The sequence below is a fragment of the Elgaria multicarinata genome, chromosome 9, assembly GCF_023053635.1.
Source record: "Elgaria multicarinata webbii isolate HBS135686 ecotype San Diego chromosome 9, rElgMul1.1.pri, whole genome shotgun sequence".
Taxonomy (NCBI): Eukaryota; Metazoa; Chordata; class Lepidosauria; order Squamata; family Anguidae; genus Elgaria; species Elgaria multicarinata.
Genome location: NC_086179.1, coordinates 50,245,785 through 50,270,432, shown reverse-complemented (window position 1 = coordinate 50,270,432; position 24,648 = coordinate 50,245,785). Strand labels below are relative to the sequence as shown.

Here is a 24,648-nt window from a genome sequence, read left to right as displayed (position 1 = left end):
TTCTGGCAAAATAAACACAAAGAGCCTAAAAGATTTTGAGTGGAAGAACACTTCAAAGTTGTGGCACCACCACAAAAGAGTCTCTCTCCCTTTCTCTCTCTCTCTCTCTCTCTCTCTCTCTCTCTCTCTCTCTCTCTTTCTCTCTCTCTGGCCTTTGCTAGACCTACCTGTAAATACAGGTGGGAGGAGGGGAGAGCCCGCAATACAACTATCACGGGCTGTCACCCCAGTCTATACGTCAGACGCGACGGGCTAAAGGAAAGACCCGTCACATCTGCCATTTTTTTTTTATCTTAAGGGGCTGGCTGCACAGGAGTGCACAAGCAACCCAAGGTAAGTTTTTTTAAAATATATATATAATAATTTCCCCGCTCCCCCCACCCTGCCCCTGATGGGCGCAGCACAGCTTCTACCGGCTACGCATAAGTAACCCCACGTAGCCGGGAAAAGCGGCGGAACAGGCTACACCTTCCACGGTCCCGGGCTCAGCCCATGACCGCAGGAAATACCAGGCCAAAAGTGGTGCCCATTATCCCGGGGCCAGGCAGGGTTGATCCCTGCCTGAGCTCGGGATCCCCTGTGTGTTATCTGGACACACAGGGGCAATCCTGGGTATCTAGCAAAGGCCTCTCTCTCTCTCCCTCTCTCTCTCTTTCTCATGCACACTCACCAAATCTCTTGAGATGGCACTCATGGAGTTAATTCCCATGGAGGCCTCATAGACAGGAAGCTATCACTAAGGAAACATGTTCCTAAGCCATTAAGGGTTTTAAAGGCTAGAAGCAGCACTATGAATTGAGTCCAGGAAATACTTAGGAAGCCAATAAAGCTGACATAAATGCAGTTATATGCTGACCTATGACCACTGACAAAATTCTGGCCACCACATTTTGGATCAATTAAAGTTTCACATTTAGTTCATAGCCCTACATAGAGGTGGAATAGCCTCACACCGCTTCAGACTTGTTGCATACCAAATTTTCATGAAACATATAAAAGAATGGCTTTGATAATTTAGCAGTTCTGGTAATGATGGGAAGTCTTAATGGAAGCTAAGTAATTATTAAGGATCCTAGAGCCACCACAATTTTGGTTGAAGATAGATTTAAATGGAGAAACTTGTTAACAGGACTTCTCCTAACAGTTTCTAATAAAATTCAGAAATTATGCATTCAACTGAAGATTTTTGGTAGCGGTTTTCCAGTGTTGCATACACCCTGTAGGATGAATTCCACATTTGAACTCAGAACTGACAAATCACACATAGGTTGCAGTCCCCTATCAGCCACAGAAATGGTTGTATAGAACTTGCAGGTATGCATAGAACCTGGCTTTGGACTCGATGGAGTGCATTACCAGGGATAAGACTTCTTTGTGTATGTGTGGCAAACAGATCTATCTGGGGCAAACAAGATTGGACTGTGGGAGAATCTCTGGCCTTAGAAACAGAAGGTGAGCACTGGAGTAGAGCAGAGAATTGTGGTAAGAAGAGTCACCAGGAACTATATTAAAAGTCTATCAGCCCCTGTTTTTTTCTCAAATTTGAGACACACCATGAGAGATGCCCAAGCAGAAACAATGAAGACAGTCGTCCCAAATTCCAAAGGGTTTAAAACAAAGGGAACAAAGAGCTTGATGGCTCAGAGGCTGGAAACAAAATAGTTTAAAATAAAGGGAATATATATTGGTTCTGGAAACTGAACAGAAGGCTCAATGAGGTTCTCATTTTTCATCTATCTGGTAATACAGAGTGGTGTAACACAATATACAAAATAAAAGGTGTTATTAAGGATACTCAGGTACTACCTGTGTGGGAGGTGGGGACTCTTCTGGATTGGACCATTTTTCCAACCAGGGCTATTGATTTGCCAATTCAAAGGCACCCTCAGCTGGGTGATGGCATGGCAGTCACATAGACATTTGCATGTTTTTCTCGATTGCAGGGAACAACCTTCTTTAATCAAGGAGGAAACATCTATATTCTATGGCTCCTGTGCCTTTGCAGCAGTTCCAGAACTTCGGCAGCATTCCTGTCAGCTTTCAGGCTATGCCTTCTGGAATGAAATGGATTCTTAAGCCAAGGACCAAGAGGTCAGGGAAATGCCAATTCAATCCATACACCTGTCAGAGAGCCAGCACATCTGCAGCTCCTCTGTAACAACGTGTTAGAAGCTTTGATATCATTGTGACATTTGCAATATATCTAGTTTACCAGTTAGAAACTTCCTCCTTTCCCCCCAATATTTTCTTTGCTCTGTTCAAGCTTTCAACATTCTGTTATTCCAGGCCTCAGTTCAGGAACCTCCTCTTTTTTTCCAATGTGACACTGGTACTGATTGACTTGAAGCATGGGAGGACAGCAAAACATGTGACAGTATGTGGTTTACTATTCATAACTTCTAGTCTGGCATATCCTTTTTAGATTATATGTCTGCAACGGTAATCACTTCACATGAAACCATTCTAGAATGCCAATTTCTAAACTGTCTTGTCTTGTGAAACGTTTGTTGATAGGTTTTAAATCCTAAGATTGGGATTGGTGTCCCAGTTCGCAGGGGGAAAAAATAGGTTTAGAAGAAAGATTAGTAGATGAAAGAAAATGTCTTTTAACTCAAGCATGGCATTTGGAATTACACAAAAAAGGCTTGGGGCGGGGGGGGGGGGGGGGAACAGTCAAAAGTGACTTGACTGATAGCAATTGTGAGCCAGCCATGCGAATATTCAACAGAGATGGTGTGTATGAAACTATTTAGCACCATCACTTTCCAGCATATAAAATGAACTGCATGGAGGAAGAAATAGACAAACTAGGAAAATGAAAAGTCTTTTTTTATTACTAAATTAATAGGCAAATTTGAAGTTGCTGAACCTTATATTACAACAACCTGATGGCAGCAAAGCTTTTTCTCAAATGGCTTCCATGAATTTATCCTTTAAGACGTTCTTCCACATTAAAAAGTTTGTAAGGCTTGGCAATTTATGCAGTGCATTTCATTTATCCTACACATGGTTCACTGTTCAGATAAACATCTACTATGCCTGCAGACCTCCCCCATTTCTGCCATTTGTTGATTTCCCCATTATAGTCAATGAGAAGACGTCTGAAGAAGATCTTGTCTGAAGTGCTCCAAAATGAAGTAGCCCCCTATCCAAATTGCCAAAGTGAGGACTGAAGTTTTTTTTTTTCTCTTTGGAAACACCCATACTGACTCTGGTGCATTGCTTTACAGCTTGGGCCTGCAATCAGTTCCATGAAAGTGTTACAGAACTGGGGGAACGTCAGTGTTTGAAAGTAATGCATCCTGCCATGATTTTTCTTCAGTTCACTATACCACCTTAAAAAAAACCTTAAAAACCATGTATTAATAGTCACACCACCTTTCTGGGCATCATAACCAAAATCCAATTCACCCAGGGTACAAGGATGGCCTAGTGTCAAAAGACATTCAATACTTAAGTTATAATTTGCCCGTTTATTTTGACAGCTCTGTGCCAAGCCTCCCCACCACACACACACACACCTCCTTAATTGTTCTGACCAACATTATTTGGTAAAACTGGTGTGTTGTTGTTGTTTAGTGTATTTATTCCACTCACTGAGCCCTTGAGGTTAATTGTTTATTTATCATATTTTAAATCCATCCAAAAATAAGAGTTCTCTGGGCAGGTTACATAAACCTAAAAAGAATAAAATGCAAACAAAACAGCAACAAACAGTACAGGAAAAACATGTTTTTAAAAAAGAAGTCATAAAATCTGAAGTCTAAAATGCCTGGGAGAAAAGAAAGTTCTTCACCTGTTGCAAAAAAAGATAATGGTGTTGGGTCATTCCATAAACAGGGCATCACAACTGAAAAAGCCCTTTCTCTTGCAGCCATCCACCTCTTCACAAGAAAATCAAGACAAGGCCCACCAGTTCTCCTTTGTTATAGACATTTTCTTTGGAGCTGACAAATTGACTTATCAAATCATGCTTTCATAGCTGCTGGTTGTTTCCTGGTGATTGGACCAGTTCTGTTACTTGACCATCAAGTAGCTTTCCTGCAAATCGACTCACACATGGTGTTCGAGATATTGGTTTTATGCCTCATGCAGAGGCAGTGTTCCATCAGGGGTGGGAGTTAGAGAGCCTCAAACAGCATCACAGGGATATGGGACTGTCACTGTAGAGTCTGTCTCCATCCATGTGTCCTTGACCAAGCACTGTACCATGATACATTTGTCTCTTTCCCCACCCCTCTATCCCAATTCATCATTACGCCATTAAAAGTGCAGTTTGATCTTACGGACAAAACTCTTTTCCCACTTAGTGCAGGCATGTTTCAGATTTTGTGCTCAACTAGCTTTTGTGTTCTTTTCTACAGAGATGAAAAATAAGACATTACTGTGCACAAGTATCTAATGAGGCCCAGGAAGAGTCCAACACAGCCTAAGGGGCAAACAGGCCCTGGGCACAGCCATCAGCAATCTTGAGTATAACTGAGCCAGAAGTCCTCTATAAAACTTTTTGGGGGGGAGGGAGCAGAAATTAAAGAGTAGGTATAGGCAAAATGTGGGAGGGAAACATTGCTTGCAAGGAAGAAAATATAGCTATTTTCTGGGGTAAGGGTTTACTGGGGAAAGTGGTGGCACTGGTTCTTTCTTTCTTTCTTTCTTTCTTTCTTTCTTTCTGTGATGTAGCATTATTCCAGGAGGCTTGTGAATGGGAAAAAATCCCCAGCTTCCAATGCCCTTGGAACAAAACTACATCATGACAGCTGCAGGACCACCAATAGGAGCTCAGTTACTGTTTGTGGAAGCAGCAAAACTGCATTAAAGAAAGGAGGAGGGAGAAAGATTGCCAAATTCTCCTCCACCACATTATGAAATGAATGGGACTTAAATTAGACCGGCATCAGATACAATCCATTTGATACAACCCTCTGAATTGACTGGCAAATGAGGAGACATATTTCATCTCAGCCTTGAGCATTTCAGAACCTCTATTTCATAGTTTTAAAGCTTTTTTAGAAGATCCAGGGACAATAAATTGGGACCCACGTCTTAAATTTTACCATATATTTGCATGGTGGTAGTCACTGCTGCTGTTGCAAGCCAGCGTAGGGCAGACTTAGGAGTGGGTACCACCCACCAGCTGAAATCCATTGCTCTTCCACGTGCCTTCATAGAATTTTCCTCCTAGATCCTTTATCATTTTTGTAGTCCTCCATAGAGTGCTTTCCAACTTGTCAATGTAATTTTGGAATTGCAGCTCCTATAACTAATGAGCTGAGCAATGCTTTAACTTCTGCTAGAAATGATGCACTTGTTGACACAAAACTAAAATAGTATTGACTTTTAAAGCCATATCACATTCTTGGCTCAAGTTAGTTACCCTGTATAACTTCTATCTCTTTTCCCAGAAGAGCTATTGCCTATCATCCACTTGTATTTGGCCATTTGTTTTTGATTTTTGGCTATATTCTTTTTATATTCTTCAAAAACAGCAACACAGTGCACACACACAGCAAATTCAAAACAATTCAGCATCAGCATAGTAATGAAATTGGCATAGCAGCAGAGTGAAATGACAAGGGGAGAAAAGTCCTTGCTGGCTGGGACAGATAGAAGTTTTAATCCAAAATATCTGGAGAGCACCTTGTTGGGGAAAGCTTATTAGTGCAAAACAATGAGGTCTGATTAGCAGCCCATCTTGAAACAGGATATCCAACGTCTTAAGGAGTGGCAGATTTTAGGGTTTTGTACCCAATGGCAGAAAAGCAAGTCAATTTTCTGGTAGCCCTATTTGATCAGCTGATGCAATTTAAAAAATTAAATCAAAATTATTAAATTTCTGATAAAACTAGGCATAAACATAATTACTCTTGGCGCAAGAACCCAAGCCATCAGTTTCTCTGGCAAGCATACTGACATTAACTAAAGAGGCAGCTGCTCTCTCTCTTATGCCCCTAATAGAAACTTTGTTAGAGGTAATCAACAATTCTTTGAAACCTGTAGCATCAGCAGTAATGAGCAATTAATTCTGTATCTCTTCAGAACCCAGTATGCTGGCTACAGGAGAAATAGAGACTGAGCTATAGAAAATGGGGTTTATGAAGCATGAAGAAATAAAAACAAAGAGAACATAACTTTCAGGAGAAAGTGAACAGAAGGGGAAAATAGCAATCAATAAACTCCAAGCCTAGCGAGACTGTCTCAGAAAATAAATGTCCTTCCAGAAACGTAGATAAGTGCTAATTTATTTAAGAAGCAGGCAATTTGCTTCCTACTTTAAACTTGAAGAGGTGTTTTTAAAACTCTCTTAAGGAAACTATTGTAGGAGACAATATCAAGATCCAAGCTGTGCATGTATCGAATGACATTAAAGGTTTACGTCATATTACTCATCTGCTGAGTATTTACGGGAGAATCAAAGGTCTCCTAATCACAGAGTAAGATGCACTGTTATTTTTGTAATTGCATCTGAATGCCACAAATTCATCTTAATTTCACTAAGTTTTAAAATGTTGCAAACAGTGGACTGGTATACACTGTGTGCATAACCATGCATCTTCCCATTAATTTTAGTAAGCAACACAATTTCCAAATAATCTGGGCTACTTAGTACTGAAGCAGGCACCTATTAATAGTACTGAAGCAGGCACCTATTAGCTTACTTCTGAAGATTGCATACACACCATTGTAGGTGCAAAGTAACAGCTTGGGGAAGTTAACTAATGACTGAGGCCTTAACTTGACCTAAGGTTTATCCCGGGATTGTCCCGGGGTCATCCCTGTTCATGTAAATGACACACAGGATATCCCAGGAGCAGGCAGGGCTGATGCCAGGATAAACCTTAGCTCTAGCTAAGGCTTGAGAACTAAAACAGAGGTAGGGCATACAAGCTTAGGCCCAAAAAGGAGGGATGCAGCATCCACAAGTTACAGGAATAGTCAGCTGGGGTAGCCCAAGTCTTTTCCTGGCTGATGCAGAGAGCAAAAGGTGCCGCCGCCTCCCCACACTCACAAAGGTGCATAGTACCAAAGACCAGTCAAGTTATTTTGGCACCTGAGGCAGAGGCCATGGCTAGACCAGGCCTATATCCTGGGATTGTCCTGGGATCATCCCTGTGCATCCAAATGACACACAGGATATCCCAGGAACAGGCAGGGACGACCCCTCTATTTGCCTGGGATAATCCTTAGGTCTAGCTAAGGCCAGAAAATTCTACAAGTGGCCTCTTCCCCTCCCTTGCAGTTAAAATACAACAATTATAAATGAAATCTAATGGTTTGCTGTGCTTTCCTGGCACCAAAAACTATGACACTGCCTCAACCTTCCTAATAGTAGGGCAGCCAGACTGGTGTCAGAGCAACCAGATCTATTCCTGAGCCCTGACAAAGAGAAGTGCAAGTCCGATACCCACTGAAGAAATGTGAAGCTATCTAGTTCTGATGATTCCTGGTCTTAAGGTCATTCTGCAGGGTGTTTGCTGCTATTAATTGTGACCTAGGGGCAATAATACCACATGGCTATTGTTAATGTTATGTTTGGGTATTCTTTTGTTTTATGTGGTCTTTGACTCTTGAAAATTGAAACCTTTGAGTAATATAGTAGTGGAAAATGCAACAATATCCATCTAACAAATTGATAGGAAAAGTATTCAGACATCAGCCTATAAAGTATAATTGTTGCTTTGACTGCTCACCTTCCCAATCCATTATAAAAAATGTCTTTTTTATATAAAAATCATTTTTTTATTTATGCCAGCTTAAACTTGTATTTTGTAAGCTGTAACCCACCTGAGGAATACCTCTGCCCTAGACCCTATCCACAAGGTAGTTTACTATAGTATAGGGTGACCAACTGTCAGGATTTCCCCAGATTTGTCCTGGTTTTTGTTCTTTCCATAGTGTCAGGGGGGATTTTCTATAATTTCCAATAATGTCCTGGAATGACACACCTTCCCCTTTAAGGCTGCCATTAGCATGGCAGGAGTGAATGACATGCTTTCTTGAGGCACATCATTCCCCCACCCCGAGCTCCAATTGAGGTCTTAAAGGGGAAAGTGGGTCATTCGTGGACATTATAGAAAAGGCCCCAATTGGAGTGGATGGTGGTGGTGCAGAATGAAATCCTTTCCCCTCCTCCACTCCAATTGGGTTCCTTAAGGTGGCGAGGGAATAATGTACTTTTTGCAGGACTCAGAAAGCTGCTTCCCCACACACACACTAGGTGTCCTCTTTTTTGGTTTCCCAAATATGGTCACCCTACTATAGTACTGATGTGGTACCAAGAGATAATGGTGGGAAATTTGTTTTCACCAGTGACATTTTTATTTCCCAACTATCATGCATTGTCATTTTATTTTAAAAATGTCTTCATTGAAGTCATAATGAAATTGTTTTTAAAAGTCAGTCTGAAATTACAGGCATCCCGGGGGATGCTCCTTGGGTTTATTTATTACATTTTATCCCACCATTTTTCCACTGTAAGGAACCTAAGGCAGCATACATAATCCTCCTCCTCTCCATTTTATCCTCACAAGAATCCTGTGTGATAGGTTGGGCTGTGACTGGCCCAAAGTCTTCCATGGCTGAGTGTGGCCTAGAACCCAGATCTCCAGACTCCCAGATCAACACTCTAGCCACTACACCATGCTGGCTCTCACCCACCACACTGGTAGAAATCTGTTCATGGGCAGAAGACATTAGGACTGCCAAATGTTGCAATGTGTTAGCATAGTCTTCTGTTGTGTCGCCAACAGAAGACTGTGCTGGTTCTATTTGTGTCATTGCAGTGACACAGATATTGGTACAAACTTTCCTAAGCCTAAAACAACAATGCAGTGCCAGTTCCAGGTTTTTGAGGGCCAATGGACGAGATACTCTCAATGGGCTCCTTCTCTCAGTGAATCATCCTTCACACCACCATTTACAGAGCTCCATGGGCAGTGGTATAGTGAAACCAAGGCTCCCAGGGACACAGCACCAGTACTTCTTTCTTAGCAGGGACACTGGTGACATCTGCCATCTCTCCCCTTCCCTGTTGTAACTGAGCTTAGCTACAATCCTCACAGAGTAACCAGGGGGAATGAATTTTCCCAACAACAATATATTGTTACCTATTGTAATACTTTACAATACCCCACTTTTGAGCAAGGTGCTCGAGAGAGTGGAAGTGTCTCAGCTGCAGGCGCTCGTCGATGAAACTGATTATCTGGATCCATTCCAGTCTGGGTTCAGGACTGGTTCTGGGACGGAATTGGCCTTGGTCACCTTCTTTGGGAGAGGGACAGTGTAATTAGGTGGCACACAACAAGGCACGCATAGGGTGGGAAAAGAAGCCACCCTATGCTTCCCTCCACGATTGTGCAAACCCGGTCATTTACTTTGTCATAGAGGCCATAGGTAGACTAACTAGATTTGTGCTCAGTCCAATTTGTGAGTGAAAACGGGTTAGGGCAACTAGAATTATTAGTAGGATTTTCAAGCCCCAAAGGAACTTTATTTTGTGAATAGCTTGAAATGTTAATTAATGTTTAAATCCTTTGATCTCATTAAATTTAGTTTAAAAGGTTTGAAAACACCTTTCTTAATCTAAAGTTCTTTGAGTCATATATAAACAATGCATTTTTGCTTAGTGTTGATTACAAGTTAATTAGTTCAAGACTTTTAGTAATTAATTTAACTCTATTACATTTAGAAAAGCACTCAGATATTGCCATATCTATAGCATTTTCACTGTATTCAGTATTTAAGGGCTGAAGGATGCGTGGAGTTGTAGGACATACTTCTGTCTAAACATGCATAGAATTGCACCCTAAGTGGAGATTTGAAATTGTGTTTCTTTGCACATGGACCAAAAATCTAGCCATTTTGTTATTGTTCTATTTGTTACTTGTCTGTCTTATAGGAATCTATCATAACTATCTTTAGATCACGAGTATTTCAAAGGTTCTAGTGTAATGCTACATATAGTTGCCCCTAATCCGTTTGGTATGGATGCATTTTGAATGTATAGGCAGCTTTTCCACTCAAAGGCACCTAAAACAGCTTATAGCAATATAGATTGCAACTAGATGTTTCAACTTTAAATGGAGTTGATAGTTCTGCCTGGGTGTTCGTTTGAAGTGAATGAGAAAGTTAATTCATGCAGATGCACTTCTTTGTGGACAAATTTCTCCGGATCTGGTCATGTGTGTTGTGTTTGACTGTTTGATAACATAGCTTCCATATCCTTGCAGCTTCATATCCCATGAAGCGGACCCAGAGATGTACTTCAGCAATTCTCTTTCTTTCTCTCTCCTAGGCAGGATTTACACTACTGCTTTAAAATGGTTTATAACAGTAGTGACAACTGTTGGGGGCCAGGACACACTCCCTATACAGTTTTCAAACTGTTTTCAAAGTGTCATACCCTGCTTGGTGTAGATCTCGCATAGTCCAGCTTGCTTTACTGGGTTACTGTGAGGATAAATTAATTGCACAATACATTGAAAAACACTATAAAATCAACAGTGGTAGACACAACAGGCATCTTATATGTTAAAAAAGTTTCTAAAATGTAGCATTTCTATTAAATTTTAAGGTAATCCATACTGTGATTATAGAAGCACAAGCTTTACCTGCACAGCTATCAATATCTTTTTTTCCCTTAAAAAAATGACCAATAATTAGCACATCTAACAACCTAATGAAATATAACCATGCATATTTGGGAGATCACTGAAAAGGAAGAAGCCTTGCATGCGAAGATGAATTCTTCACAGCTCTATTTTTCAAATGTACCATCAACTACTTTCTGATCTTTCTTTGCTCATAGCAAGATCTAGGATTGCTTTGTAGCTGTGAGGAAAAATAAAGCCTTTGCAGAAAAAGCAATGTGATAATCTGACAAGTCTCAAGTGTATGGTATCTAGCATACTCCATATTCTGTTCTCTTTTTTTAAAGAAATGAAGTGGTTGTCCATAACTCATCTTGTCATATAATACTTAAATCTTGTGGACTTTGAGGCATCTTTGTTTCACTGTTATTTATTTTATATTCCAGCTTTCCCAGGCCCAAGTTAGTATACAAATATAATAATTAAAGTTGTAATCCTATGCATGTTTAGACAGAATGGGCCTGTTCAGACAACACACTATGTCATGGTTAGGCTGCTAACCCTTTTTAAACAAATTGTTAGTGAGCACGTTTAAACCATGGTTCTGTAGCCACCCTGGTTAGGAATGGTTCACATGACACACTAAGCCATAATGGGTAGTTAAAAATGCTTAACCACCATGGCTTAATGTTTTGTCTGAATGGGATCAAAAAGTCCTACAACTCCCTGCATGCTGGGAGTTGTAGGACTTTTAAATATGCATAGGATTGCACCCTAAAATAATTAAAACATAACAATCCTGTCCATAAAGAAGTAAGCAATTGCATTTCAGAGTGAAAGAGGATGGCATTGGGTTTTTTGTATTTTACACTTTGCTACAGACAGGTATACCCTCGTGTGCCAGTGCAATTTCTGGTTAAGGTATTCCCCTGAATGAAGTTATTTACACAGAGCAGCTAATACTTAGATTTCACCAATTGGAAATGGATGCTGCAGAAGGTGAACACAGGTATGTGAGATGGTTAGGTTTTGTTCTTATGCCAGAACATCCCTGAATCTCGAACAATGACTAATAAGTATGGTCAATAAATGATTTCCTCTCCTAACAGATTCTGCCACCACGGAATTGTGCTCTGGATGTTGCACAGGGTTTGAAGATTGGTGATGGGCTTGCGGCTTGGCATTGATTCGTTGGCAGAATCAAATAGTGTGGGAAGCATAGCATGCTTTGGGAACAGAGGTTAGACAGGTTCTTCTTGTAGTGCAGGTTCAAGGAAAGAACTATGAAAATGAACAATTCAGTGAGCATTTTGTGATGAAGATGGAGAGAAGCTTTCTCAGTCTGCCCCCTTTTTAAGGTTGCGAAGCTAGTTGGGACAGAGACAAGATCTCAGTTTGGGGTTTGCCTGACTCACCCATGCAAAGCTGCAAGGCCCAGAGGGTGGTGGCACAGATGGATCCTCCTCAGCAATTAGTGTGAGGGCCACAATGGGTCCTGGGTAGGTCTTAGTCAAGCCATTGCCCCTGAGCCAGGGGAGCACCCTCAGAAAAGAGTGAGGTAGAAGGAAGAATGTTCCTCTATCACACTCTGGTCGGGCACCCACATTGGAGGTTTCGTATGGGTATGGCTAGGATTAGTATGGCTCTTTTCTACAAGACTGCTCAATATTTTATGGACTGTCTAGAGGCATGTCTACACCACAAGGGTGTAGGGGGGATCGTGGACTTACCGGCTTCCACAATCCTGCCTGAGTGTCTAGACAGCCACGTGATGTCCCAGAAGGATGTTGCAGCCACTATTTAAAAAAAAGTCAATGAGAGGAGCACACTCCCGCTCCAGTACAAAAGGTAACAGAAAAGAAAAAAAAACTCTGACCCCACTCCCCGCCCCCAATGGATATGGAATGCTGCTGTGCAGCTCCATGCCCATTTCAAGTGCCCTGCTACTCATGGGGAGGACAGGACAACCCGGGAGCAGCAGCCACATTGCCATGCTCCCCAGAATGGTCCTGGAACCGCAGAAAAGTTGGGTTTTCCACTGTTCCTGATATTCCAGGGTAAGTCCTTTCTCGTCCCGGGTTGCCCACGGGATCCCCTGTGCATCACATGGATGCACAGTAATGATCCAAGGACTACTCCGGGGTTATAGTCATGGTATAGACATGCCCTAGGAAAGTCTCTTGTTTTGGGACAAAAGGGGATGTGAGGTGCTCTTCCCTTTTCATTTTAATATAATTATGCCAGTGAAAGGCAAGTCAGCAGCAGAGCCAATCTGGTCTGCCTGTGTGGCAGAAAATCCCACGAGCATTTCTCCCTTCTTCTGCTTGCTGATCAAAGATAAGAGTCTTTCCCTGCAAGGGAGAGAGAGTGAGGCATGTGGAGGAAACTTCGGCATGATTCAGTCCTACTTACTTCTGAGGACTGCCTGCTTAATTGTGAGTAGATATTCTGCTCATGCTTACTTCGGAGGCTTGGTCTTTGGGATGTTATTTGAATGTGTTGTGGAGCGATTCAATCCTGCTTATAAGTATACATATAGAGCAGACATGCAGAGGCTTATTCTGCTTATGTCTGAGTAGAAATAGAGGGGCTTGGTATTTGGGATACTATTTAAACATGTTGCTAAGAGATTCAGTTTTGCTTACTTCTGAGCAGACATGCATAAGCTTGTCCTGCTTACTTTGGTCATGAATTTGATTTGATTTAGGGAGGATAATGATGTGAATGATTGGATTGAATGGAGGTAATTTATTGAAGGGAAATTGATTTTGGAGGAGGATCTGGATCATTGTGGGGCAAATTCATTGAATAACTCTTATTCAATAAGAGAACTGATCAGGATGACCTGGGGTGGGCTGCAAATTAATTTAAGAATGGGGGCAGGGCTTGGTTTGGATGGGGAAATGATTTGTCTATGAAGTTCAGATTTAGTACTTATCTTCAAATGTGCATGTAAACATTCATATATGCACATTTTATGTAAATGGACGTTCTCTTTTGTCCTCTTCTTCAGTACTGCGTGCCCTTTTTTGGGCAAAACGTAACTGGCCACTGTAATGGATGGATTTCTTATACTTAAAGGAAGTTATTGTTTATTTAAAACCCTAAAATGATGTATCTTGTTTCTTTATTCCAGGGGTACAAGTACAATAAATGAGTTCCTATTATACACAAAATCTAAAAAATTCAGCTGTCAGTAATGTGGATACCAGCCTTTGAATGAAAGTAACAAAACAAACTTGCTGAACTACAAAATAGGGAACAGTGTATGTAAAATTATATGTAGATGTGATGGTGAATATGAAATTACGCAAAGGCAGAGACAGCATAGCATAAGGGCAGAAGCTAAATGGTATGGCCTTTAAGAGCTATTTGAAATGGATTGTGGTTTAGCACTGACTGATAAATGGCCCAATATCTTTGTGATTTACTGGGTAGGCAGAACCTTTTTTTTTTAATCCTTCTTTTTTTGAAAAGTCAATACATTCAGGAAAGTCTTGCAATTTCTGTCACCGCACTGGTAAGCTTCAGAGAGGAAGAGACCAACATAACCAAAAAATGTGAATGATCTTGAGCTGTGATGTTGATGCTCACAAATCTGAACATCACTTTCCTGTGGCCTTGTTTCTTCTTTCAAACAAGACCCCATTACAGCGGACAGTATTGAAGGGTGCACTGTGCCCCAGCTGATTCCATTGCACCCCATTAGTTCCATTCTGTAAGCAGTGCCCACCACTTGCACAATGGAGATTTAGTGCGCCAGGAGCAACCAGAGCTCTGCTTACCTGGAATTGGGCAAGTAAGCAGAGTTCATATAAGGGAGCTCCACCAACTTGTTCTGATTCAGAAACAAGCATTTCTGATCCTTTTAGAACTTCCTCTAGGAAGTGTTACATCTCCATTCTGCAAGTGGTGTACAATGGAATTGGCAGGAGGGGCCACTTGCAGAACCAAATTGGTGAGGTCATAATAGAATCAGTGGGGGCAAAGCGCCCTGATGGATACTGCCCAGTGTGCTGCTTTCTTGTGTTAGGCACATGTGCTAATAGATAAGTGCATGGCTGGCTCTGCATTGCCACCCATATATTAACACATATCTAACCAAAGGGGAAACATGTGAAATCTTCCTCCTTTAGCAGGTGAAATAAAAACAGATATCAATGATGTTGTACAGTGCAATCCTATACCTGTCTACTCAGAAGTAAGCTCTGATGCTTTCAATGGGACTTACCCACAGGTAGGTATGTGAAAGACTGCAGCCTAATTTTACTTAGCTAGGGTGACCATATTTGGGAAACCAAAAAAGAGGACACCTAATGTGTGTGTGGGGAAGCAGCTTTCTGAGTCCTGCAGAAAGTACGTTATTCCCCCTCCACCTTAAAGAACCCGATTGGAGTGGAGGAGGGGAAAGGATTTCATTCTGCACCACCACCATCCACTCCAATTGGGGCCTTTTCTATAATGTCCACGAATGGCCCATTTTCCCCTTTAAGACCTCAATTGGAGTTCGGGGTGGGGGAATGATGTGCCTCAAGAAAGCATGTCATTCCCTCCTGCCATGCTAATGGCAGCCTTAAAGGGGAAGGTGTGTCATTCCAGGACATTATTGAAAATTACAGAAAATCCCCCCTGACACCATGGAAAGAACAAAAACCAGGACAAATGCGGGGAAATCCTGACAGTTGGTCACCCTAACTTAGCACACTACATATATTCAATTTCTTCTGTTAAATATTATTTTCATCACCGTACTACAATGCTTTTGTAATAAATTGCAATAAAAATAATAATTACTAACTGACTATGTTGATTTTCCTCTTGCTTGGGATAAGACAAACAGAACTTCATGAATTAGGTGATATGAAAATAAAAGAAAATCAGTTTTAGCTAAAAAAAACAGAGAAGCACAGGAAAGAAGGGGTAAACAGTTTAGCATCCCAACTTATTGATATTTATTACTTTATATTATTTTCTTGTATTTTGCATTTTGTAAAAGAAAATAATGTATTTTCTAAAAGGAAAAACAAACAAACAAGCAGTTGTTAGTCTATGAAAATTGTTGTCGAGCTCGAAGGGTGATGTAACTTTGCATTTGATTAGATTCCATTAATGAGATCAAATGATGCCTTTGGTCTCCAGAAGCTAATGCAAACCAAATCTATTTATCACCTTGGCAGTGGTTCCTGCAACGAAGTTAATGACCATTACTGTGCTACTACCAAGCCAATCCGAAATCATGCTTTTTGTGCAGAAAAGCTGAAGCCAGCAATCAATCATCCTCATCCTCATCATAATAATGCTGTTAAATGGGCCTCTAGAAAGGGAAGGAAAGCAACTTGGCTATTAACTTCAAATGCATCTTGGAAATGGGTTTCTTTGTGTGCAGAGCACCCCTGGTATCATGGTTACAGCCTAGGAGGAGAGAGTTCTATGCAGCATGAAATAGCTGAAAACACTAGGCAAGGGAGAAATTCACACTTATGTGCTTCATTGTGAGTGTAGGACAGGGATAGATGGATGGGGAGAGAGATTAGATGGTAACAGATATATAATTTATTTCCCCAAAGAATAATAGCGCAAATTTTGTACATCAGACATCTGATTTTTGGGCAGACCAGGACTCATATAATAGAATTTCTCCCTTGTCTCAGCTGTGTAAGTATTTCACAGCTACCATTTTCGATCCAGAGATATACTCAAATCAGAGCCTCAGTTATAACTCACCCTTTGCTATAAAGCTTACAAAGGCACTCAACAATAGCAAGGCAATTGGGGAAGTAGCATTGTTCAATGCCCGACATCTGAGTCTTTTGTCATTCTTCTGCTTTGCCAACCTGGTGACTTTCATCCTTCATAGTGACCTGGTTTGCAAGATGTGTACAACCCTCCTGTACCTTTGGCTTTTTTGTTACAGTCATATACAGGAGTACAATATCTCACTGATTCCAAATAAGGACATCTTGGTGATATTATATATATAGTATGAATAATGTTGCCACAAAATGATTATGCCTAATTAAATCTGTATAGTTGGCATTTAGTAAATAAATACTTGCTAGCGGCTTCACTGGTGTGACTTTGAGAATGCCAGGAAAAAATCAGGTGACACTGCACTTGCTATCTATTCTTACTGATACTATTCTCAGAACAGTGTGTTAAAAAGTGTTAGACTAACTTAAGTCCCGTTCTTTTCTAAGCAGGACTAACATTGACACAACCCAGTGGTAAACTTCTCATGGGAATAATGAGGCCATGCAAATGGTTAAGCAGCTGGCTTCAATAGCTTCTGGCTATAGAAATTTCCAACTCTCCATGTTTAGGAGAAAGGCAGACTGAACAATGAAATCCCATGCATGTCTACTCAGAAGTATGACTGCAGCCTAAATATCTCAACATTTTACAGAGTGGGTTTTACATCCAGCTGTGTATTTTATGTCATTATAATATTGTTCCTGCCACTGAATTCTTCTCCTCATTGAACTAATTCCCCACATGCTGGATATTTATTCACTGTAACATAAGATCCTAGGGGTTGGATCCAAAGGTTCCCTTCCTCTTCTCATTTCAGAGGAAACTTTCCATTTATGGAAACTCCTTCCATCAGAGGAACGCAACCTTTTGCTTTGTTAAAATTCTTGCTGCCATTGCCCTTGCCTTTTTCTCTTAAGACAGTCACTTGAGGCAGTTGACCTAATTAGTTAAATAATTTGTGCACAATTCCATACAATAGAACAAACAAAGGTTACAAACCTATGCATGTTTAGATGGAAAAAAGCCCTACAACTCCCAGCATGCCCTGGGCCTGACAAATTAGTCTAAAAACCAAGAGGGAGGGAAAGTGATGAACTTCCTGGGGGACATGATTCTACAAAACCTGGGGTCTGTCTAAATGCTCCAAAAGCCCCAAGGTGGGTGTGCGGTTTCGATTATGTATTTATTTATTTATTGCACATGTATACTGCCCAGCAGCCTAGGCTCTCTGGGCAGTTTACAACCATAAAATCCAATATAAAACCATGGTGCCAGCGTGGTGCTGTGAAGACACACCCCCAGGGCAGCCACTATAAAATCCCTGATTCTTCCTGTTGACAGTTTTATCTGCTTAGAAGAAGGTCCTTGGAATAAGGTTTCCAATTATCTTAAAGCAGCCTGGAATCTCACTGGCATCTAGTGCCATTGACATAGACATTGTTGGATACAGTATATTCCTGTTGGAAGCATCCACCCATGGATAGTGATGTTGCAGTAGTCCATAGTAGAACCTGTGGCCCTCCAGATGTTGATGAACTACTACTCTAATCATTCCTCACCATTGGCCAGGCTGACTAGGGCTGACGGAATAGGAATCTGACAACTTCTGGATTCTCCATCCCTACAATAGTCAGTCCTTGAGATTATAAAGGCATGGGAAATTGTTATGAGACCTTGGTTCTCAGTAAAAGGAAACAGCTGGCATATCAGATGTAACTGAGAAACGGCACTCCTGGCTATTGCATCCATCTACTTATTAAACAGCAGCCACATTCAGGAGAATGCACAAGGCTTGTACTTGCTTTGATGGAACAGTGCATACATTTATTGATAGCCGGTAGAACTTAGACCCACAGAGCCTCCAGGCTGCCTTCCAGCCAGTATCACTTCTATGTTGTCCAAATTCAACTTCAGCTTGTAAACCATCATCCAGCCATGTTCTTTCAGCGGCACTATTTGGTCAAACATACATATGATAAGAATATGAAACACACCACATGGAGGTACATATGAAGGTGGGCCCATGCATGTCAGGCTTTAAGGACTGAGGTGCAAGACTAACAACTCCTTTCTCACATGACACACACAAAATGGTAGGTTTTCAACAATTGGACTCGTCAGATATGATTACTGGGATCCAATTAAGGCAAACATGACTTTTGGCTTTTAAGAAAGAAGTCAGCAAGTATTTATTTATTTTTAGTCCTCTAATCTATTCTATGCTGCTCTGCATTTGAACTAAAGTTAGTTCATGTGCTGGAATTTGGTATGAGATTAATTCAAGCTTAGCTGATATTGCTGTGTAACATGGAGCAAATCATGCAGGCAGTAGCAATTGCAGCTACCTAAGCCCACACAATTTGTATAATTTTATCTCAGACTGCTTTATGTATAAGAAAGTTGTGCTGCCATGAAATCAATCTCTTACCCCAAAAACTCGTATTTTCTGTGACACATTCACATGGAGTTGTTCATGCAGTTCTCAAACATCAGGCAGGATATCTCAAATGCCCCAAACATCTACATGTTTCTGTGGAAGTAACTCTACTGAACTTAGCTGGAATTGCTTCCAAAGAAGCACACTTGGAATTTCTTATTTATGGTCCAGTGTACAATGCAAACCTCTCCACCAACATGATGCAACAACTTAGGGCACTTTCAAAAGGTTGTGCAAGAAAACCATTGGGACAGGGCAAAGGTGTTTAGTTCTGGGTATCACAGTTCAAGAAGTATGTGAACAAGTTGGATATAATTCAGGACAGAATTATAAAGATGATAAAAGGTCTACAAGACAATCTTACAAGATGAAAAAGGATAACGAAATTAAGTATGATTAGCCTATATATTAAACATTTTGTGTTGGACCTATAACAACTTAGTTGCACTTCAATGTGAATTGATTTCAATGTGACCTAAGTGTGACTAAACTTGTTCTGAATTCATCCCTTTGTACTTCAGAGCCAGTAGTACTATGGAGCTTGGTGAAATGTTGCACATGTGTGTATGGATATGTGATGATGATGATATGTTCCTTGAATATGTTAATGTGCCTAGTATTCTAAGGACTGTACTTGCTTTGATAGAACAGTACATACATTTATTGATAGCCGGTAGAACTTGGGCCCACAGAGCCTCCAGGCTACCACCCAGCCAGTATCACTTCTATGTTGTCTGAATTCAACTTCAGTTTGTAAACCATCATCCTGCCGTGTTCTTTCAGTGATCAAATAAGTGAGTCCTTGCCTGCTAGCTCACAATTTAATAGGGCCAATACAAGAGGAAAAGAGGCATTAATATCCCATTCTTCCTCCAAGGAATTCAAGGAGGTGTATATTATTCTCCCCAATTTTATTTTCAGAACAACCCTGTAAGGTAGATTATGTTAGAGCTGGCAACTGACCCAAGGCCATCCAGTGAACTTCCTAGCTGACTGCAAATCTGAACCCAGGTCTGCCTAGTCCTTGTGAAACATTCTAACTATGATGCCACACAGACTTTTCCTTGCACCGATGGGGTCCGTCAAATGAGTTTTCTCTTTGATTGGCAGTGATCTCCTTGACAGAGACATGTACACAATTTTTTTAAAAAACAACAACACCTGTCTGCATTGTTGTTGTTGTTATCAGGAAACAAGAACATTGCTTTTTTTTTTTTTTTTTTTTTTTTTGTAGTTTAGTAATACAGGAAAGTTGGGAAACATTTCTGCTTAGGTAAGCCTGCCCCCATCTAAAGAACAAACTGAGACATCTGAGAGCAACCGACAGGTCAGCACACCTTGACACCCTCAGTCAACACTTTCCCCACTACCTACTTCCTGTTTAGTGTTACTGATACACCAAGAAAAGTAATATTTGGGAAGCCCCCAAATATAAGAACATATTTCTAAAATGTCTCAGCCGCAGACAATTATCAGTCCACAAACTCTGAGTTGCAACCAGTGGTGTCCTTCAGCTAGCACCAAGCTTCTTTTGTGAAATCATTTCACAAGATGTTGCACAAAGCATTGTACGGGGTGTTCTGCAAATCAAGATGTCCCACAAGCAGTATCACAAGGTATTGCACAACTCATTACAACTTCGTTAAGCAAGTTGTCATTTGTATGCATGTCGCACCTGGTGAAATTCCCTCTTCATCACAGCAGTTAAAGCTGCAGGAGCTATACTAGAGTGGCCAGATTTAAAAGAGGGCAGGGCACCTGCAGCTTTAACTGTTGTGATGAAGAGGAAATTTCACCAGGTTCCCCATATATACAAATGACACCTTTTGAAATTCCCTTTTCAATATAAGTGTTAAAGATACAGGAGCCCTGTCCTTTTCATAGGGTCACCCTAATGTTGTGTTACTTCAGGAGTGAGTAAAGTGCACCCCCACCGGGCCACTTTCATGGCCCCCTGTTCCCCCCCCCCAAAGTGTGGCTGGGGAACACTGGGAGTTGTAAGGCTTCTTTTCTGTCTAAACATGCATAGGATAGTACCCTTAAGCTAAAATATGCTGGTATTTTCGGCCTTGGCCCTTTTGTTTTCTGCCCTATCCCCTTTTGCCTTCAGCCCCACCCACCACTGGGATGTATCCCATGAGAGCTTCTCTGAAATGGAATTCAGCCTTTGGGCTGAAAGAGGTTGTACACCCCTGAATTAGATAATTCAGCAACTGGGTTCAGACAACGCAATAACCAATGGTGGTTTAAATAGTCAACAGTTGGTTATTTAACCTACCGTGGGTTATCATGTTGTGTGGACGGAGTTTTTTAACCCATGGTTGGTTATTTGGCCAAAATAACCGACGCAAATAACCAAAGCTGTGCCAAATTGGCTATCTGAACCACCATTGGTTATCATGTTGTGTGGAGGGCACTGTCGGTTATTTCGTCAGTCACAGAGTTGCAAGGAAGAGTGGTCAAAGCGGTGGCTGACACTATAGTCCAGATGGCAGGAAAGATTTTCAGCAGCAATGGCTGATGAGATATTAGTGAAAGGACTGAGGGGGAGAAAGGGCGGGGGATGTGTGAGTCAACTCAGTGTGGACTAATAGTCAACTAGACACTGATCCTAATCCACACCACAGTTGATTATTATCATGTTGTGTGGGGAGTACCCCCTAGATCAGCGGTTCTCAACCTGTGGGTCGGGACCCCTTTGGGGGGTCGAATGACCCTTTCACAGGGGTCGCCTAAGACCATCGGAAAACACATATTTCCGATGGTCTTAGGAAACCGTATTGACTGAACTATGTCATGTATCATCTTTTGTATTATTAAAGCTATTGTTATGTATTATTTTCATTAGCAAACCATCCCATGACAATGGATCGTGTAGAGAAGAACGAAAATAATTTTATGGTTGGGGGTCACCACAACATGAGGAACTGTATTAAAGGGTCGCGGCATTAGGAAGGTTGAGAACCACTGCCCTAGATCAACAACTGTCGAGTTGATTATTACCCCAACATTGACTATCATGTTGTCCAAATGCAGCCAGCCCTGGGTCACGTAAAGCAAAGAAGGGAGAGTTTTCCCGCATGACAGAGTAACTTCAACTAGTGTCTATAGATTAAGGGGAAGTGCTTCTCTAGCTGTAGGGATGATGTCCAGGCTGGGCTGACTCTAACACACATATGTTAGAAATTAGTGAATGTAAGCAAATATCTTCCCCAAGAATGTCCTTTTAATACAGCATCCTGCCATCATGTACTCAGTTCATCTTCATTACTTTAAGCAGCTAATTTTCCTGCATTTTCACTGTCTATTTTCCTTTCATAATTCACTGGCGCCATCTGTCAAATTCCATTCACTCTTCCATTTTGTGAAGCATAATTGTAAAGACTTCTGTGCAAGTTGCTCGGCAGAATATTTTGTGGATTTGAGAGGCTGGGTACATATCCAGAAGCAAACATGATTGTTTCTTTAAATCCAGTTTTACAAGATTTTAATGAAATTTTAATCTTCATATTAGAGTAATCACACCAAACTTTAGTTATATAATTGATTTTTTTCATTGCTAGATCTTCATTGGCTTTAAATTCCAATCCTCACTGAAATCAAACAATCTTTGCATAATTGTTGCTGTCAATATTGCTTTGTACTGTAGCAGTGCCTGCCTAGATATCCAGATAGAATGCATAAACAGAATGCTTATGATTTTGAAGTACACACACACACATACATACATTTATTTATTTACTACTAAAACGTGGACAGTCTTGGGAATTTATGAATAATGAGAACACGGATATATTTGATCTAGGCAATCATTGCCCTTGGCAAGTGTTCAGCAATGACCTTGACCTGCGTCTGAGTCACTGTCAAGAAAAGGCAGCCGCAAGTGGAGAAATGCTGCTCATTATATCTGACTACTTTGAATCACAAGCACTTGTTTTCCTAAGCTCTGGATGAGACACATCCCCAGCCAGCTCCTGCTGACTTGAAGCTAGCTTTGTTTTCCAGGTCATAATGCAAGGTGGGTTAAGAGGGTAGTTATAAAGCTAGAAATTAATACTTCCCTCAATACAAGAAGCACGTTTAAGAAGCCATGAAACTAAGCAAACTATTCTTTCTCTAGAAATGCAATTGTTTATGCACTGCAGCCTCCTACTGGTTTACGTAGCTAGTTCATATTTGCAGTGCCTATGTTTTCATTTGCATGAAGGGAAAGATAAAACAAAATTGTGTGCCATTTGGAGTTCTTTTGCTTAGGAGATGTGGATGATTTTTAGACATATTGCTCAAAACGTAGGTTCTGTCTTTGCTTGTTTGTTTGTTTTTATAAATATTCTGACTAACAATATGCAACTTTGTTTTGTGCCTGTCGTGTGTATGTGTGTGTTTTTCTCTTCACAGTGCCACCTTGGGCCTTAATAGCCATAGCCATAGTTGCAATCCTATTAGTCCTTACCTGCTGTTTCTGTCTGTGTAAGAAATGCTTGTTCAAAAAGAAAAACAAGAAGAAGGGAAAGGAAAAGGGAGGAAAGAATGCGATTAACATGAAAGACGTAAAAGATTTAGGCAAGAACTTGAAAGATCAGGTAAAGTATATATCTTGTTCTTGGGTGATATTTCATTTAAAACCTTAAATCTGCTGAAAGAGAGAAAGAGAGACAGAGACAGAGACAGAGAGAGAAAGAGATTCGTTAGCACTATTCTCAAATCACATACCATAATCCTATTCATGTTTATTCTGAAGGAAATTCCATTGATTTCAATGGGCCTTACTCCCTAGTAAGTTTGTCTATGACTGCATCCTTACTTTGAGTTTGGACTCTCCAGGATGCATCGCCAGCATGTTTTCAATGCCATCCAGCTCAGCTCCAGAACATCTGGAGTAAGATATGAATGAATGTGCATTCCCAATCCTAACTCAAAAAATATTGTTCTTTTACTGTCCAATGCAGTGCATGTTTACTCAGGAGTAAGAGCCACTGTGTTAAGTGGGGCTTATTGGTCAAATGTGACCAATAAGCCCCACTTAACTGACCCCCATTTGGCACTCTATTGACTTTTCAGGTCTGTTTACAGTAAAGAGGTACCCAGTTCTAACTTCCTTTTAATGGACATGACTATACCAACCAAAGAACTTTGGGAATTGTGATGCACTGAATGGGCTAGTAACTTTGACGAAAATAATAATCTCAAACATTCTTCACAAAATCGCAATTCCTATGATACTTTGGAGAAAGCTATTACAAGATGATAAAGAGGGGAAAGTGTGTATCCTCCAAAAGTTATGGTTTTACCAGATACATATTATGGGTCTCTACATGTATCTGTAAAAATGCAAACATGTGAAGCAACCCTCAAATCACTGGATCTGTTGCAGGGGCAATGTTTAGTCCCTCCCACCATGTATTTAATAGGAGTAACATTTTTCTCCCCACTAACTAACTCCAGCGTATCTCATACAAATGGAATTACAGAGTGGAGCTTCGTGATCAGACAACTTGGTTTCTTCTCTTCTCTTTGATGCTCTGATCACTCTGTATGGGAATCCAAATGGTAAAAACTACCCTTCTTGTGTCAGATTATATTATATACAGTAGCTGATGCGAGAGGAAGATACTTTGGGCATTAGCTCTTCTCTGACATTGCTGTCTACATTGAAATGATAACATTTTCAGATGGGTAAAGCAGCTGCCCATAAGTAAGCCTGAGCAGGTCACTGATATATTCTACTGATGTTAATTTCTGAAGTAGCAGTACTAAAAATTTCCTTATTAGAGAGGAAACATTATTCATTGAGGAGAAGGTTTACTGAGTCTGTGTGGAGGGGGAGGGGTGAATGGTAGCATCTCTCTACAAAAGTTCTGCGGGCTTTCCTTC

The 24,648-nt window shown here is 40.8% G+C and overlaps 1 protein-coding gene across 2 annotated transcripts in view; it reads left to right on the top strand.

The window, feature by feature from the left end:
* SYT1 (synaptotagmin 1) overlaps nucleotides 1-24,648 on the top strand; it is a 159,749-nt gene that overhangs the window by 7,807 nt on the left and 127,294 nt on the right. For both annotated transcript variants that reach the window (XM_063133839.1, XM_063133838.1), the window contains exon 2: nucleotides 23,173-23,357. In XM_063133839.1, coding sequence (XP_062989909.1) covers nucleotides 23,173-23,357 — 185 coding nt within the window. The remainder of the gene's footprint in view (nucleotides 1-23,172; nucleotides 23,358-24,648) is intronic.